Below are 19,477 nucleotides of genomic sequence, written 5' to 3'. Positions count from 1 at the left end.
GATACTGTTTAAGTGACTGAGAAACTGCAGATTTGCCACATTTAAGATGGCGGACGCTCTGACGCATCTCAGCATATAGGCAGATCCCGCCCAATGACGCGTCTACGTCAATTATGTATTATAGGTATTTGGTCAATTAACGGACAGTGCCAAACGATTACCGTTTATTGGCTAAATAAAATAGATTTGTGACAAATAGAGACCGCGGGCGCAATGTAGTTTGTTTGAGTGGAGTTGCCATATCGTTACGAGTTGGCGTTGCCATATAGTGATGGGTGGAGTTGCCATATTATGACGTCATCAAAAGGCGCAGGCCCCCGAGTCAATCTGGCAGCCCGAGTCAATCTGGTACCTACACCGGCATGAAGTTTACCCGACCTCAAAGAATTAGCAGGCATCCCCAAAGTCGGTCCTTGAGGGCCGCTGTCCTGCAGGTTTTAGAGATTTCTCCGCTTTAGCACAGCTGATAAGCCTGTTAATCAACTATCAATGTAAATCAGCTGTGCAGGAGCAGGGAAACCTCTAAAACCTGCAGGACAGCAGCCCTCAAGGATTGACTTTGGGGATGCCTGAATTAAAGATAATATGTCAAAACACCAGTGGACACTTGTAAAGTATATGATTGTTGTCAATATTGATAAAACAATTTACATAATTTTATTCTCTTTTAATAAAAGCCAGAAAAAAACATTCTTCAATTAATTAAAATAATTTCATTCAAAATCTATTAGATTCCAGAATATTTTGGATAAGAGCAAAATATTACTTAAAAATATTACAAAGTATTACTTAAAGTACATTTGTGTCTGTTGGCTACTGTGTATAAGACTGGATCTAAACCAGTATCACAGAAAATGGATGAAAAATCTAAAATGGCTACTCTGCTGTGTGGTCAGTTTGAACTTTGAGCAAAATGGCTGTTTGACTAAATCAAAGGAACCGAGGCCAAGACTGTGTACTTTGTTGACCACACGTTACATTTAAGTCCATTTGCAGTTTAGCAACTGGAATTTTACTACAGGATAATGATTCTGTGGAAGATCAGCATATCTGTTTTGGTCCAGCCTTAGTTAGTTAGGCAAAAATGTCTTAACACAATAAAATACATTTAAACATAAGCAAACCATGAAAAGGATTTAAATGTTAAACTTGAATTCAGGAACTTCACTAGTCATATGTTTAAACCCTGTACTAATTCTGTGACTAAGCAGTGCAGAATAATAAGACTCTCCTGAGATGTAAGACAAACATAGGAGTTATAAGATTAGAGAAATAAAAATAAAACGACGTCATGCATTAAGTGCTATAATATAAAGTTAATAAACCTAAAGGCAAGTTCAAAGCTTTCCTTTTTTTTTTGCACTAAGCAGAGCTCTGCAGATGACTGGCCTTTAATAGCGTCACTTTCTAAATCTTCATGATAAAGTTCATGTGATTGGCATTCAGGACAAGATAATACTCTGTCATTATCTCTGACAAGATTAGCATGAATGAATTTCAAAGGCAAAGCAGATGAGGTGACACTTCTGCTGCACTCTGATTATGCTTCCTTTTTCATCCTCTGTAGATTTTACAAGGAAACAGGTTTAAAAAAAAAATCTCATGTGCATGTCGCGTTAAAATGCAATTTTTTACACTACATTTAACTAAACTGTTGTTAAAGTCATTCCTACAGTCACCGGAGCCGTCTTCACAGTCCAACAGCGTGCAAACTGTGACATATTCATGAGGAAAGCACGATTCGCTGTCCACCTGAGGAGACTGAAAACTGACTCACTGGGCAGCTTTTGTTTACTCATTTTAGCAGTAATTGACTCACCAAAGCACTTTTTCATATTAAATTGTGCTGTAGATTCTCATTTTTTTTTCCCACAGGCAGAAACAGCACATTTGTATCTCTCAAAGGCCTGTACCTGACTTATATGCTGATGTAGCTGATGTGCTTCATTTCCATCTAGCTCCTTGAGGATTTTAACATTAATAATTCATGAAAAAGGAGAAATTCTCTAATTAAATAGTGGTAAATAAAGAAAAACATTGTTTGTTGTCATTTCAGGCAGTACTGTGGAGATACAAGTTTTCCCAGCTAAAAGGATCATCAGATGATGGAAAGAGCAAGATCAAATTCTTATTCCAAAATCCAGAATCCAAATCCATTGAAGCAAAGGTAAGTCTGTTTTAAGTGAAGTTTTACACATTTGAACAAAGAAGAAATCACCTGTGTGTCTTTTTTTTACTCTTATTAAATTAGACTAAACTTAAAAAAATATATTTTTAGTAATTCATGATTACCAAAACTGTTTATTTTTTTATAAACGTCCAATTTTTTTTGCAGTCATTAAACAGAGACACACCCATTGTAGATGCATTTCTACACTACTACACTATGGCTGCTTTTTTTTTTTATTATATTTTTTTTAATCTCTAAAGAAATTAGCCAAGACACCAAGAAGAGAATCTATAGGTTTTGTGCATCATTTAGAAGTATTATCAAATAACTGAAGGTGCCATGTTAAGTTGCGACGTGTCCTTGATGTGAGGAGCATTTGGGTAAGACATCAGGGAGAAATAAAGGGAAGTTCTGCAGGCCTGAGAACAATGATGCATTTTGCAAATATATGGCTTGATGAGAAAAGAACATTACTGAGCATGAGGAAACAAAATTCAAAAGAAAGCAGCCAGAGAGTTAAAGCCTGGACATAAATGTACAGAATATCACAAAATAAGTTGCTTTTACGTCTAGAAATAAAGGCAAGGCAAATTTATTTGTATAGCACAATTCAGTACAAAGACAATGCAAAGTGCTTTACATGATTGAAATATAGGAAAATAAAACAGAATCAAAGCAAGTTGGAAAGATAAATAAATAAATAAAATGAAATAAAAAATGCAGAAACAAAAAAGAATATTAAAAACAGTTGGACTAAAGAAAATAAAAAAGTTGAACTAATGATGTTTCAGTTGAACTGTTTAACTGGAACAGTGGAAGGCAATCCTAAACAAATGTGTTTTTAGTCTTGATTTAAAGGAACTCAGGCTTTCTGCGCTTTTACAGTTTTCTGGATGTTTGTTCCAGATGAGTGGAGCATAGGAACTAAATGCTGCTTCTCCATGTTTAGTTCTGGTTCTAGGTATGCAGAGCAGGCTGGAGCCAGAAGACCTGAGTGGTCTGGAGGGCTGATACACTGATAGCAAGTCTGTGATGTATTTAGGTGCTAAGCCATTCAGAGATTTATAGACTAGTATTTTAAAGTCTATTCTCTGAGATGCAGGGAGCCAAAAAAACATGTGAAGGCAGTTGCCATCACAAACCCCTGATCTCAATCGGTTTTGGACATTTTTAGGAAAGTTGAAAATGTGTGTGAACAAGGTGGCCTACAAACCGTATTCAAATAATCTAGTTTTGCCACAAGGAATGGGCCAAAAATACAGCTAACAAAAGTAAGAAAGTTTAAGATATGTAAAATATTTGACTCGTCATACATTTTAAAAGATGGTTCTACAAAATTCCAAAATCTACCGAAAGATTAGTATAAGCTAATTCTAAAAAATGTTTTGTAAGTATTCTGGCATTAACTGAGAATTTTATTTTTCAAAATATGAATATACACATATGTCTTCTTAAACAATGTCAATATGTTGTTTTAACTGTTTTTGTTTCACTGTAGGAGCTGGAGTTTTCGAACCTCTTTGCTGTCCTCCATTGTATTCACGCTTTCTTTGCTGCCAAAGTTGCTTGCCTGGACCCAGTGTTTGTGGAGAGTCAGGGCAACGCTACAACAGCTGGAATTCCTTCACTGTCCAGCCTCTCATGCAACTCACAGACTCCAAAACTAAAATACACCACTTGACAGGTGCTACTGCCTCTGGACCACTTTAAAAGTAAAGACTAGAATCACCTACGTCAGTGGGAATGTGAACGTGGATCAATGCTATAACAATGTTTCAGATACTTGAGATGGAAAAAAGACCTCCTTGTGGGTGTTACACTTAAAATCTCTAAGGATTCAGGAATTATGTTGGACCTGACATTGAATCTCTGCTTTGAATAACTTCTCAGAAAGACTTCATGAACATGATGTGAGATTTTGTCTTTCTGTAAAGCCTCAGAAACCACATGATCATGTAATCAAACAAAAATCCTTAGTAATTCCCCACATTAGTTTACCGCCCCTTTTTTTTCTTTTTCTTTTTTGACAAAACATCACTGAATATCCTGGGCGAGAGGTTGCTTGCGTTAAGATCTGCACACTCATGGATTAAAGGGTTTGTACTTATAAAATCATATGTGTGCATATGAATTCTTTTCACTTGATTAACAAATTGAAGCATTTGCATGAAAGCTAAGGAAGACCTTAATTTTGATTGTTAATCTGGATGGGATTTTCTTGGGAACGCAAGCTGACTGTTCTTTTATCTGGAGGTTATGACATTATTTGTTTTCTTGAGATAATAGCTTTATCTGCTAATCCTTATTTGGATGTGATTTTCTTTAGACTGAAAGCTAATTATTTATATTGACAATTACCAAGCTACATTTTTCTCCTTATGTTGAGAAAACTAACTTTTCTTTCTTATCATACTGGCTCCACCTGTCATAATATTAATTTGGATGTCGGTCAGAATGTCATAAATTGAGGGGTGTTTTTTTTTTGTTTACAGAAAATAAGGCAATTCAATCACTTTATCTTTTGCAAAATAATTAGTTTCTTTTTAATAGAATAGATGTACTGGCCGATATTGATTTTGCTGTCTTATTCAAAAATTACAATTTTGTTTTTCAGATAAAAACATTAGCAGGTTCCACTTATTAGGATACTTTTTTTTGTGGATATAATGTTATCTTTGCTTTCTTGAGACAACTAGGCTAATTTAGGATCCAAGTTCAATTATTCAGATGGGATTTTTATCATGAACATAACCCAAGTGGTTTTAAATTTTTTTCAAGTTTTGTAAGATAACATTTTATCCAAGAAAACCAACAATGTTATTTTTTTCAGATTCAGTTTTTCTGATATGGCTGTGTTGCAAAGATGCATTGGTATTTTAGTACACCCACTTCTATCATTTAGTGTCACTGTCGTGATACATCAGTGGTTCCCTGATCAGGGATGGATGTTCCCCAAAAGGATATTTTCATACTTTACCACTCACATGTTCTTGATTGACTTCTGTTTTATAATAAATGATACATTATTTATGTTTTAATGACAGAGTAAGTATATATATATATATATATATATATAAAACCAAGTAAATATATTGAAATTTATACTATTATATTAGATTTTAAGCAGAACCATTTTAGTCCCAATACAAAAATATCTAAACATGCAAAACCTTTTGTTTTTACCATTAATTACCTGATAGTAGGCCTATTTGGGAGATACACATTTAGAGATGATAGTTGGTTCTCATTTCTATTTTATTAAAAAATAAGTATAACAGGGATGATAAACTTGAAATAAATCTTTAACTTTTTCATTTTTGAGTCTTTATTTCAAATTGAAATTAACCTTTAAAAACATCCTAGATAATTTAAAGTTGTTCAGAGATCATAATAAGACTATACACTCATTTTAAGTGTTTTATTTATCTTTTCTTTTTGTTTTCTGGGTGGGGGTGGGGGGAACCTTATTCCATGACTGAATGAAAAATTCAGTTTATCCACCTTTGTCTAGAGTCAACCTTAAAATCAAATGGCAACATGAATATGATTTCATAGCACAAAAGCAATTAGCAAAAGTTTAATAGAATTGAAGGTTTTTTGTTTGTTTTTTTGAGTAAAAGTCTAATACTCTTTATATTATTGGGCGTATGAAAAAGGGAGACTTTGGCCATCAAGTTCATAGTGAACAGAGAAACAATCAGCAATGACAAATGTTAATATACCTCTTCCCAAACATAATTATGTAAATAAACACTGAGCTTTGAAGAAACAAAAAACTATCATTTATACCTTTTAGTACTACTAGTTGGGATTAAGGCATTCAAGATTTGATGTGTGCTAGAGGTAAAAAGCTAATACCCTGATGCTTTCTCCATCATTTACTCTCTAAGCCCATTATAGGTATAAAATCAGCCATGGTATACTGTATTCTATTGTCGCTTGAGATTACGATGTAAATATGATATTAATGAGATGATCAGGAGGAAAACAGAAATATCTAAACATTGTGGCCTATGGTGGTTGCAGTTACCCCTTTAACTGGTCTCTGCTTTAAACCGTTTGTAAATGCTGCAGAGTGGCAGATAAACTATCAGTTACAAAGAGTTCAGGTCAATTAGAGAAATTATTCATGCTCTTACCTCCTATTTACAGAGTGGATTTCAAACAGAGAAGGAGACCCCTGGGTAAGAAAAGCTCTGGAGGATAGCAAATTAAAAGGGGTCAAAGTGTTTTTGTGCAGCATTGTTAGGTATTCTGATAGAAAGCGAAGGCGGTGCAGTCTATGCAAAGAAAGTCTATGTGATGCTTGTGTGCTTTAAAAACAACCTTGGTGAGAAACAAACCATGTAACACAGGATAGTAGAGGATGCGGTTTATTTTTTTGCAAATGTTTTAATAACAGATATGCAGTGAAATAAATCAATAAATGAGAACTTTTGTATCATGGTTCAGTCATGGTTGACTTTACTTTCCCACATACAGTGCCTTGCTAAATTATTCATACCACCTGAAACATTCATATTTTGTCCAATAATCAATTAAGCACTTTGATTTATTGCTATCAAAGTGCTTAACTGTGATTTTGAAAAGACCCTTCTTCAAGACCATTACCTTGACATAGTCCTTAAATAGTTAATAGATTAAGAGACTGTGATTTAGAGACAATATATATACAGCTTGTCTTAAAGTGTGGACAGGCATGCTGGCCATAATTGGAAGGAAGACCTCTTCCAGGGTACAAAGGACTTAAAAACCTCTGGTGGAAATCCACTTTAAGGCAAGACAACAACCCTTAACATACGGCTAGAGCTACAATGGAATGGTTTATAAAGAACATTTTTCCTGGGTTAGAATGGCCTAGTCTAAATCCAGACATAAATTAAATTAAGTTTGTAACAAGAGAGAGGTTACGAATCTACAATATAATTCTCTAAATTGTGCTATAAAATCAAATGTAACTACCATTGCTTTATGTTACTTTGTGTTAGTCTATCAAATAAAACAAGTTAAAGGGTAAAATACTTTTGCAAGCTCTGTAAAAAAAAAAAAAAACTTTTAACCCTCAAATAACATGCACGACTCCATTATGGCATCTTAAAAAAAAAAAAAACACTTCCACCGACTGATGGATCTTTTTCTGGGAAAAATATTCTCGAGAACGTTGTCAGGGTTACTCCATGCCTGACCTAGACACATAAAAGTTTAAGAGCATCTAATGAAAGGTGTTTTTTTTTTTTTTATTTTTTTTTTTTTTTACTGCTGACAACCAGAAAAATCACTGCTTGCTTTTCCTTTATCTGCTTTTTGGCAGTCACTCGGGCGAAACACCACAATACACTTAATATTCAGCAAAATCCCCAATCTAACACAGCAGTTTTTACATTTGAACACATAAAAAGCTCCTTTGTTGACAACAGTTTGTCTGCTCGGCTTCAATTTTTTTGACAGGTGTATTTCTCAACACTTTAAAGGATCAGTGTCGAGTGTGATGCTTTGGATGAGTGGTCCTCTTATTTGCAAGCTTTTTACTAAAGTATCCCCACAAGGCATTATATTCAAGCAATGGGGAAGTGGTATTCATGTAGTTTGACTTTATAGTGAGTTATAAGGATTCACAGCAATATTTTACCGGATCTTTTGATTTGAATCCCCTCCCTTTTTAACCAGGTCCTTAAAAAAAAAAATCAGCTCAAACATACAAATAAAAAGAAAGCCAGTGTAATAACTGGAAGACAAACACTTGTGATTGTGACCTTTATTTTTGTGCCACACATTTACAATGAAACACATTTTAAAAATGAACTGCACACACTTTGAGAAAAAATATTCCTATTAGGCCCCAACAAAGAGCAACTGGACAAATTTAGCTAAATAATAATAATAAAAAAAGAAAAAGAACCTCAAATAAAGAAAGTAACAAATTATGAGTTGATTTGTTTCACTGGGAAAAGTTTTAATAGTCAGATCTCGTCCACATTAAAAGTAATCACAGCCATCCTATTAACTTTGGTTCAAGGGCCGACCTTAGAGAGTTAGCTGTAGGTCCAGCGCATTCAGTGTCGCTCACTAATAAGCAATTACATTTCAGGTTATGGTATATAAACAGGCTCTGATACATCATGTGAATTTTAATGGATGCAAATAAAGTGGGAGTGTTTGGATATTATTGGTAATTAAAAGATAAGCATCTATACAGTTAACCTAGAAAACCTTTTGTTAAGGACATTTAAAACTAAACAAATATATAAAAAAAAAAAGCTTGCTGAAATTAAAAATTACCTCTCCACACGCAAGAAAATCTATAGGATTAATCAAACCCATTTTTAAAACTAAATATTTTTCAGTACATCAGAACAAAATGAAGAGCTATAATTTCCTATGTAACAGACAGCAGTGGAGTTCCCTGTGTGAAGATACAGTACAGCAGAAAGGGATGCTACAACAAGTCAACTGCAAATTAAACTGGACGAAGAATCATATGAGAACACTATATACTTTTTATATCACTTTTAATATAATTCCTATGAACAACATTCAATGCAGTTTTTTTAATACTAAAAGACTCTTTCAAAGAAAGAGTGGGTGACAGTGAAGCACAAAGAAAACCTGCAGATATCAGTGATGTGCTGTTTTTTTTTTTTCAGAGTGGAATGTTTTTCTTTTTTGTACAAAATCACCTTTGTTTGGATCATTGACTGCAAGGAAGCTCACAGAAATCCTAGCATAATTGGTAAGAGGGGTAGGGAGTTGGGTATGTTGGCACTTAAAAGCCACCACTATTAGGGAGGTTCTGCCAGCGCCTTGTAATTAAAGGCAAATTTACATTACAATGATTTCAGTCCACAATTAAAGCCAAGAGTGGTACCTTTTTATATATTTTCTTTACTTGAGAAGTGCTGATTAAGGTGCTTTGTTGGACACAACTATAGTCCAGAATACAAAAGGCATCAAAATCTTGGAAATTGTGGTTTTGCGTGTATTTTTGAATAAGAACATTAAAAAAAACACGGGTGCTGTACAAAATTCAACTTCTGCCAAGGCCATGAAACTAAATATTCATTTTTAAAGGGCAAATATATTCTATAGCCAAAAGAAAAAATTTGACAGAAAAACTCAATCATAATCTGCCTTTCCACTATTTTTCAAACTTATATTTTTGTTGCCATGTCTATAAGACCGGAAGTTAGTACTGTATGTGGATGATGAAACATTATCTGAATGTACATTATCTGACAGACTTGTGCAGCGGAACAAGACTGTTTTCTTTTTAGAAAAAAAAAACATTTTTATTGGAAAGAAAACCTCGTATTGGTAACCCAGCAAAAAGATGGACTTTTGCCACAAACGTGAACAACTAAACTTGAACCCAGCCACTGAGAAGATCGCAGCTGTCATTTGTGAGTATAAAACTTTAACAAGCTAGATCGAGAAAATGCTTTCCCCAAACCTTCAGCATATTTAGTCATAAGCTCCAATTGTTATCGTTTCTGAGCAAAATGAAGGAGGGACAGGGACAGTTTGACTGCAGCTGAAATGTGATTGCATATCACTATTTTATGGTCCTTCCCATCCAGCACCGTTCACATTAGCTCGGCATGACACTTTAAGGTAAACAGCATGTCACTGGGAAACTAAAAGCAGATGGATTTCCAGAGTTTGCATGAAAGGACAGATATCCTCTGTATAAATCTTTATCCAACAGCTACATTACTGTAGTGTGTTAAGCCATCTCAAGTAAAACATGGACTAGTTAGCTGAGATGTGCACATTTACTGCTCATCAATATAAAGTAGGCGAGTCTGGGAAGAAGTTAGAATAAGTAATTTTAAAATCTTTGGTCAAAGGTGGATCAGAAATAACCATTAATTAAATGTTGGCAGACGTGTTAAGTTTTTAAATTACACTTTTCTTTTTTTATTTGCCCTTAGCGTTACAAACACATGGCGGAATTCTGTGCTGCCTCTTTTTTTTTTTGTATATATATATTTTTAAATTTCGGTCATGAAACCAAGAATAATCAACGCAGCTGAAGAAAAAACATAAAAAAAATTATGATACACATCCTTTAAATTACTTTTTTTTTTTTTTTTTTAGGAAACATTTCTGAACTTGATCACTTAGAACATCACCTCCAGCAACCAATCAGATGATGTAAAAAGGAGCCTGAAAACACCCATGACACACATGATGTAATCAAGATTAAGAAATGTTCTCACCTCTCCCTGAAACTAAACCACCCATAAACATCTGTAGCTCCCCGTGTTAAACCCCTGACATATTATTCACATGCATCTGTGAGAAAAGAAAACAGAGTAGAGAGCTTGCATTGCATCAAATCGATGGCAGCTTCTCGCAGCAGCAGCTGCAAGAACGTTAGCATGCTTTAAAAAACTTCACATTAAAATGTGCCCTGTAGAAAATATAGGTGAACCAATTTCATCTTTCCAGTGATCTTTTTTTTTTTTTTTTTTTTTAGAAGAAAAGTATAAAATACATCGACACTTTTGTTTTTTATGAATATGGATTAAGTTCTTAATCTTTAGCTGTTAGATAAGATGTGGCCTCATTTACGATTCACCGTTTTTTAATTTAACATAATTAAATCCCTGTATAGTGACAGCAGGTTAAAGCTTCTAAAAAAGGTGCAATAAAGTCTTCATTTGTGTTTTATCATATTTAAACAAGACTTAAAGGACTGTTGTTTTAATGATTATTATTTATGCAGTGTTTATCTGCACGCATCTGCAGACATTCGTATTTGATAAAATCTGTATCTCAAAACAGTTTCCTGAAACTAAATGTCCATTAACGATTCTTTATACATATTTTCATATACAGATTAAAGTAAAAACATCAAGAAAAAGAAACACTCATGAAAATCAAAAACATTATTATCAGATATTATCCATCACATCTCGTTCCAATACAGTGTTACCATTGAGATTAAGTGATAATAATGCTACATTTCAACTGAAAAGGGGTGGAAAAAAAACAAACAAAAACGAAACCGAATTTCAGCAGGCAGAGCACTCGTTAAGGGTGGACATCGAGTGAATCAGTCATTTCTCTCGGTAGTACAGCAAATATGCCTTCAGTGATTCAGGCAGAGGCAGAGCCAGTATTTGTTCTCTCAACTCATTCACTTGCTTGATGATTTCAATTTCGCCAATGTCTCTTTCCTCCTCCTCCTCCTCCTCTGCCGCCACCTCCTTCTGTTCCTCCTCAGCGTGTTCCTCCACTTCGCTATCCACCATTTGGGGTATGAGCTGATTGCCCACAAAAACGTAGGTGTTGATGCGCCGCCGTCGGCAGCGCCTCCGTTTGCGCTTGTGTGGAACCCGCTGCACCGTTCCTTTCCCCTGATTGTCCTGATTCGACAGGTTTCTGAGAGTGCGGCGAATGTAGACGCGAGAGAGGTCCTGAAGACTGCGGACGGTCACCGGGGCTGGAGACAGAGAGGCACGATGCTTCAGGAAAATGTGCCACAAAAAGAATATTTATACTACTGCTAGCACATTTGCTCAACTGGGTTGGCATAAGGGAGTAAGATTGCTGCAGGAAACTGAGCTGTGGCATTTTAAAAGAATCGAGTTGGCTTTATGCAGCAGTTTCACACAGATCATGTAGGACAAGGCAAGTATTGTATCTTACTACAATCACTTCCAATCATTTTTAGTGTACTGTGCCTTAAAAAAATGTGGAGTCAGTTTTCTACTTCAAGGCAAGTTTTTCTTTTGTTGTCAAGGCAATGAAACTCACGCAGCTGGACAGCGTCAGGCTTCTCTCCTTCCGCACGGCTCTGCTGCACCAAAGGGGCAAAGGACACTGCCAAGATGTTTCTGCTCTCCCATGTGCTCTGACCTGTTCTGGTTATCTGGGTCAGCTGTAAAAACAGAAAATAAAAAAATGGGATTGTTGTTCAAAAGAAAACTAAATAATGTCTAAATCACAAACGAGGCAGAAGTATCACAATACACTCTTGCACTGTACAAATTCCACTGTTTTATACGAGTTGTTTCAGTGTGCCAGTCTGCATTATATTATTGCTGTGTTTGGTCTTACCACCTGATCAAAAGTGATCCTTTAAGGCTGATTTCAGACCCACAGCAGCAATACATCTTTACAAAACCCATCGGAGACGTTGAAACCCCCTATGACCATCACCATACATCTGCACATTCTCTTATCCTTCCAATATATTTAAAGATGGTTGAATGTATTCCACTTGTATTCCTTTTAGTATAAATTGTTGGACAGGAAAGAAACTGCGTTAATGGTGATTCTGTAGAGGTTAGATGGGCTTTTCGATGAGGTCACTCCAAAGTAGTGACTTTTTTTTCTACAAGTATCAAAACATGGAAACAAAGCATAAAGCAGCAATTCTAGCTTTTTGTCTGACCAATCACGTCACTGACAGAATTGTATGTTAGATTTAAATGTGAGACATAAATCTCAAGATGATACAGGTATGGGCCAGCTCAGGTCATAATATCACCGTCTTCATAGAAAGAAGGGTTATCCGAAACTACTGACCAATATTGAGCTATTGGCCTAAACCAGTTAGTTACAAGTTAAGTCAAACTTCCTGCCCTATAGACGTTTCTTTTACAGTTTTAACTATAACCCTTCCTTTATACACACACACACACACATCTTTTTTCTTTCAAGCTCTGCCTCCTTAGATCAATGTTCAGGCTTTGCCACTAATGGAACAACACCTTCTTTATTAGCTATTAGAGTTGACACCTTGAGGCCAGGTGTCAAAGTCCGTCTGGTCATTGCTAAATTAGACTTTAAGATATGAAGGTTTTATTAAGCACAGTGTAAACCCAGGAAACAAGCTCTTCATTATATAATAAATGTTCTGCTTCAGCATGAGCCAATCATGCTGTCGATATCTTTTACTATTATGGAATCAGAACATCATAAAATGATAGATTCTTCATGGTGATTCTGAAGTATTTTATATTTCCCAGCATGTATTTAACTGTTAAAAAAAATCTACTCATAATGAAATCCACAGGGGGGGAGATTCCTCATCATGACAAAGACCAAATAGAGAAAAAAGAAACTTAGACGTTGGTTATAACAGCAGCAATCTCACTGCTTCGAAAGACTTTCCTACACCGCATCTGTTCCCTCCCAAAGATCTGCTCGCTTTCCCTCTCGTCCTTTGAAGCCTTCAGATTTGTCCATTTTGAAGAGCAATTTGAAAAGAAGAGCTCCAGACAAGAAGAAGGGAGAAAAATGTCAGCTTGTAGCTGATAAAAGGCTAGAACAAAGTACAATGTGTTCTGAAAATGATTCACATTACCATGGACACAGCCTGCTTAGTTTTCAGCTATAGTGCCCTCACATCATTAGATCCTACAAAGATCTCTAGCTTACTGTATACTGAGTGTACTTGTTTCAGTGCTTGGTATACAGAGAGGGTATATACACATGTTGTGTTCTTTAAAATGCAGTCCAGCTTCTTTAGGAATACAAAACAAAGCTGAAATTGAACCGATTAGTTTATTTCCTTTAGCACCGTTCTTAAGAAATGCTATGCAAAAATATTCATTTTTAAAATATCTTTTTTTTTTTAAAGAAACATGATAAAATGTAATTTCCTCCTTTTTAATGATACTGCAGGTTAAAGTCATTTATAGCGAAAGTGTTTAACACAATACTGTGGGAAAACAACAAGATACACAAAGGCCTGGTTTCTGTTACAAACTAGAGTGTTGAATGACAAATTCATTTTACTTTGTCCATGCTGGTGGAAAATCACAGCTTTCTAAACTGATATTTGTTGCATCATTAAAAATTATATAGCTGTCTAAGTGCATCGATCTGAACACATTTTCTGAAAAATTGCCTGCATTACTGAGAACAAATTCCCTTTAAAGCATCATTAATATTTCTTGCTCACCCTTACTTGATATTAAATATCTGGAAATTCAAAAACTTACTGACCTTTAATTTCAGAAAAAATACCACTAAATTAGCATTAATTCGTTTAGAGGCCCCTATGCTACATTAAGACTGTCCTACGGTCTCCAAGGCTCTCCAAAATGTAGCTGGATGTTTGTAACTTGAGACTCTTGCTGCCACAAGTATCACATGTTTCCATGCAACCTGTGGACTTTTTTCTATATATATGTGGAGATTCTGCACCTAAACTATCAATTCTAAATTTATCTGAAAGAGGCCACTAATATTCAAATAGCTTTATCAGCATCAGAGGATGCAAGTGATGATAATTTGTCTATAGTGAAGTTCAGTCAGAATAAATGTGCCTAATAATTCATAGACTGTATGCCAGCAGCAATGGTGTTATCAGAGTTATAATAACACACTTTTAGAGATCCTAAGGTTTGTTTTTTTAACTTTCAAAATAAAGTTTTATTTTTTTAAGACCAGATTGAAAACCTCTGATGATAACTAGCGTAGGAGGGTTACTCCTTTTTTAAAAATATTTTATACCTCTCAGAGAGCTAGGCAAAGCAAAACTACAATACCGCAAAACAGGATTAAGGTGGAAGGCAACTGGACTTTTTCTTCAGTATTTTATATGCCGAATAACCACCTACCTGTTACTCTTAAATTATTCCAAGTTATTCCAAAGCATATTTGCATGTGCTTTGCAATGTGCTCAGGAGGATTGCCCTCCATGCTGCGTAAATACTTCAGCATTCCAATTACAGTTAGCTCTGGTGTGAGCTGACAAAATTGATAGAGACTCCTGGATGGATTTTGAAACATCTTCAGAAAAAAAAAAAAAAAAGGCCAAAAGTCATCTCCATTTCCCTCCAATTTAAGCTTGTTTTTTTTGTGGTTGCCATGACCAAGATGGCTGATCATTTACGCAGGCAAAACTACACTATGATAATAAAATCTTTATTCAAAATGAGGTTTTCCTTTTTTTCTTGCTTACCATCAAATGATCAAAATAACTTCCATACTTTTCTACACTCCCCAATCCGTCAACATGTCAAAACGAGTTCCGTTTTAAATAAGACATTATTTATAGCTGCTTCAATCCAGGGGCAGTTGGGGCTCAATAATGCATGAGAAAGTTGCATAATGGGCCTTGCAGGTCAAAGCTATGTTACCTTGTTTTCCCTTATGTTTGGAAATTTGAATAGCAATCAGTGTGTGCGCCTGTTCTGTATCTACCTGAGAGCTTGCAGCACTTACCTGATCCTCTATAGGCATCACCAGTATGCCTCCAATTTTCAGCAACACTTTCATGTAATTTTCATGGTCTTTCTGCACTCCTGCACCACAATAAATGCGATCGTATTGGTGGCTGTCTGTGGAGATTTCAAGGCAATTCCCAACCACGAAGACGGGTTCACAGAATTCAAACCTGTGAAAAAAATAATCAACATATCAAACACAGTCAGAGACAACATGTTTTTCATCCCCTTAGTTACACTGTTGCAATTGTACTATGCGGCAAAGAAATAAGCAAGACACCATACAGTAAGTGTTTTCACACATGCACTGCAGCCCTAAAGTTTTCTAAACAACTCATGAGTGAGAATGCAAATGTCTGAATCAGTGGTAATAGACTTGTAATGAACGAAGGCCCTTGAAATTCAGACGAACCCCATGTGCAAATAGAGCTGGCAATTGTCTGGGGACTTCACACTGCGTGTTCATTATCTTTCATCCAAAAGGCACTGAAGAGAAAAACACCTAAGAATGAGGAGGGAACTGTGAAAACTGATATATCAAGTAAAATATCTAATAAAAAAATGGAATATTTTAAAGCACTACGCAAGGAAAGTAACTGACATTTACTTTAATGTGAGTAATTGACATTTATTACTGAATAAAGAACCACAAACTTTGCAGCAATATAAATGTTGCTTATACTCCATTCAAGGTACTATACAGTCTAAGTAAAAGACGTTATGTTTAAACACATGCCTGACATAAGCATCCATTTCTGATGTACTTGTATTTCATTGACAAAAAATACAAAGAGGCATAGTTTCTTTTGTTGGCAAATATGCTTTTTTAAGACAATTTGTTGCAACCATTAACCTGCCTTTCCCTCCCATGATCAGAATGCCTTTATTACTCTCTGTAGGTTATAGCACCTTTGTCAGCAGCTGTGAATCTCTGGCCTGTTTATTAGAATAATGATCTTTTTAAATGATCTGCTCTTTAATGTGGATTTGCATGTTCAATGCATGGGATACTGACGTCTAAGCATTGATTTTAATTTTCCACAACTTTCTGTCTGACTTGTCTGCTGCTCCTGGTTCTCTTTGATGCCATTTCTTTTTTAACAAAACCTGTAAGGTAACAAAGCAGCTGGAATTATAAGGAGATTAAATTACAGAGGTGGACTTATTTATTTCAGGATAGGAAAGTAAACGGGACAGAATACAAATTAATTCGACATCTCTCAGGTTTTAACTTGTAAAAAACATTACATTTTGCATTTATTTGTTTATGTTCTTAACTCTTCTCTTATTCTGTTTTTTAAATACACTTTAAGGTCCACATTTCTCTTTGCTATTATCTTTTGCTGTTGTAACACCACAATTTCCCCATTGTGGGACAGAAGGGATTTTCTATTCTACTTAAGCTTGGAAACCCTCGTTAAAGAGATTAATAATCTAAATCGATTTCTATCCTTGAAAATCTAAAGAAATAAAAATGCTTCAATGATTAGGTACTACTTTGTAAATTTCAACTGAATAAAATCCTAATAATTGTTACATGAAAAAAACTATTAAAATGATAGAATGCTCTATGCCAAAATGTCACATAGGGAATAATAAAACCAAATGTCTTTTTAAAAACAGAAATCTACAGATGTCTTTAGCTACAACGAACAAAACACATGCGGACAATTAAGAGAAAAAAGAAACTTTAAGTGTGCTATAAACTAGAGACACTTTGTTTTACATTTTAAATGAGGGCTTTGCGACTGTCCCTTATAAAAGACCCTTCGCCAAGTTTTCTTTTTAGTACAGGGGCCCAACTTAAACCATCATAGGTCTGTTAAGCTTTCCTTTCCCTTTGCTCTAGGTGTTATATTTTTAGAAGATTCCTTATAAATAAAGTTATAACCAGAGGGAACACAGTTAGATTTTATTAAAATATTATATATAAGTATATAAGTGAATGGATATACACTGCGAGCTCAAACCTTTACTTAAACCTTCCTTTGATCAAGATGATTTAATTAATGATTTGAGGAAATAGTTTCTAATAAAATGTGTAAGAATTTACACCATAGTCGCCTGTTTGAAAAGGTTTGAGACAGGTTTTAGAGCTCATCCTAGCACAGTAACAACGGCACTATCGATATACTTATGGCCATAGATAACAGTCTTGTATCTGTGCCTGTATGTTAGATCACACTGTTGCATTTCTGTAGGGATCCAGGGAACAACAATGGGCTTGTTTAAATCCTAAATGTACTGACAGATCATAGTTCATTTATTTAACTAATAAATGTCTATTTAAAATTCAGATAAGCCAGAAGTAATTGTCATTGGGTCAAAGTCTGCTTAGTCAATCACTTCATCTGGATGCCATTAAATTGAACTCTGTCGATAACATAAAACCACAGATAGTTCTCCTTTTCACTTTTGCTGCATGCATCCATCCTTTGTATTGCTGCAGAGACTGGCCCTGGGTACTCAAGTCTCTAGATTCAATCTGCTGGGTTAGACAGAAAACTTTTCAACTAAACTAACATAATCAACTTGACTGCAGTGTTGTAAACTTGTGCTATATAAAAAAAAAAAAAAAACTAAATTGGGGTTATTTGTCTCAGACTAATTCTTCTCTCCTGAGCATTTTTTTAAAAATTTGTTCATCCTTGAATCCACATAGCTTGGAGAGTTTGAACTGTTTCATGTAAAAGATGTGGCTAAACTTCTAAGGTGTGTAAATTTGTTTATGTTGAAGTAAAACACAGAAAAATAAAGGAAACAGAGCGCATAACTCCACCCCCTCCTCCCCTTCATAAGCTTTTCCACATTTCACAACAGGGATGATTTTCAACCACCTCTCGTAGAGAAACTGCTCCAGTTCCTCCACATTGGATGGACTGGACTTCGACTAGACAACTTCATATTTAAACTTTTCTCTGATACAACTCAGGTCTTGCTGCTAGGTATGCTTGTTGGTGTTGTGCATGCGTTCAATTAATATGTTCATATTTTTAGTGAACTGGACTGAATGGACTGCTTTTAAAGTAGTGAACGAGAGTGATGCTCACTCTGAGAATAATGAGCGTCACACACACAGCGCACATTCACGTTCAATCGATAACGACACTGTTTATTGGATAACGTCAGGTTTTAAGGCCCTTATTATGGCAACAATAATGACAGACCAGCATGTTGGCTGCCATTACTAGTCTTCGCGATTCAGACTCATCTATCGGTATTTCTGACGCCAGTTTTGCAGAGCGCCTGGCAGTTTTATGAACCAATGTTAAGCTCTGACAGGAAAAAAATAAAATAAAAATCACGTTTTTTTGCAAACTGTGCCCACCAGGACTTAAACAGTCTGAACATTAAGCACATCCACTTAAAATTTAAAGTGACACATCGAGTTAACTTCATAACAGCAAATGCATCTTTCCCACGATGCATATGCTATCTTAGGAAATATCTGCTACTGAATGACTGACATACAGATCTTTTCAGCCGAATCTGAATGTACCCGTATGTTTCTGAAGTTCTGTCTAATTTGGTTAAATAAAGGCTTCACTGCACAAACAGTATATCTTGACTGCTTCGAGTATTTTCCATTTCTTTCTATCATGATCACACATTTAATGTGAAATATGAGGTTCTATTGTGTAGAAATGTGGCTTGATTTACCAAATAAACTTTAACTAGTTAATTTATAGGTTTTTGAACATAGTTCATTTTTGAAAAAGTGAACTATAAAAGTTAGATTTTTCATCGCTGTGAACTGAACTTTAAGTTTGTGTTTTTTAACTATGAACTGGCACAACATGCTGCTTTGGGTCATTGTCCGGCTGGAAGGTGAACCTCTGTCCTAGTTTCAAATTACAGGCAGACTGAAGAGTAGTTTTTGGTGGCCGAAAAGTTAAGCTTTTATCTCATCTGACCAGGGCACCCTCCTCCATAAAAGGCCCTCTTGCTTCTGTCAAAATAATAAATGTGCTATTTTCTACCCACTCTTCAATAAACCCCAGATCCATGGAGTGTAGGACATATGGGGATAACATGGACGGGTACTCCCAGCTCTGCTGTGAAACTCTGCAGTTCTCTAAGGCAGGCTTCACCAAAGTTGGTCCTCGAGGTCCGCCGTCTTGAA

The 19,477-nt window shown here is 35.5% G+C and overlaps 2 protein-coding genes across 5 annotated transcripts in view; one reads left to right on the top strand and one right to left on the bottom strand.

Moving 5' to 3' along the window:
- Positions 1 to 5,210, top strand: part of sntg1 (syntrophin, gamma 1) — a 68,471-nt gene extending 63,261 nt beyond the window's left edge. The window contains exons 18-19 of the mRNA XM_015401124.1: positions 2,057 to 2,167; positions 3,669 to 5,210. Of these exons, the coding sequence (XP_015256610.1) occupies positions 2,057 to 2,167; positions 3,669 to 3,851 (294 nt within the window). The 3' untranslated portion in view covers positions 3,852 to 5,210. The remainder of the gene's footprint in view (positions 1 to 2,056; positions 2,168 to 3,668) is intronic.
- A 3,589-nt stretch (positions 5,211 to 8,799) lies between these two features.
- pcmtd1 (protein-L-isoaspartate (D-aspartate) O-methyltransferase domain containing 1) overlaps positions 8,800 to 19,477 on the bottom strand; it is a 31,739-nt gene continuing 21,061 nt past the window's right edge. For 3 of the 4 annotated variants that reach the window (XM_015401129.1, XM_015401127.1, XM_015401128.1), the window contains exons 4-6: positions 15,353 to 15,524; positions 11,930 to 12,053; positions 11,230 to 11,615 (exon numbers count right to left, since the gene is read on the bottom strand). In XM_015401129.1, the coding sequence (XP_015256615.1) occupies positions 11,230 to 11,615; positions 11,930 to 12,053; positions 15,353 to 15,524 (682 nt within the window). Of the gene's footprint in view, positions 11,616 to 11,929; positions 12,054 to 15,352; positions 15,525 to 19,477 lie in introns of all 4 variants that reach the window. The other variant, XM_015401126.1, reaches the window with a different exon arrangement.

The sequence above is a fragment of the Cyprinodon variegatus genome, unplaced genomic scaffold (genome assembly GCF_000732505.1).
Source record: "Cyprinodon variegatus isolate N-32 unplaced genomic scaffold, C_variegatus-1.0 Scaffold1186, whole genome shotgun sequence".
Taxonomy (NCBI): Eukaryota; Metazoa; Chordata; class Actinopteri; order Cyprinodontiformes; family Cyprinodontidae; genus Cyprinodon; species Cyprinodon variegatus.
Note: the sequence above shows the minus strand (reverse complement) of the source record. Positions and strands in the feature narration are given on the sequence as shown.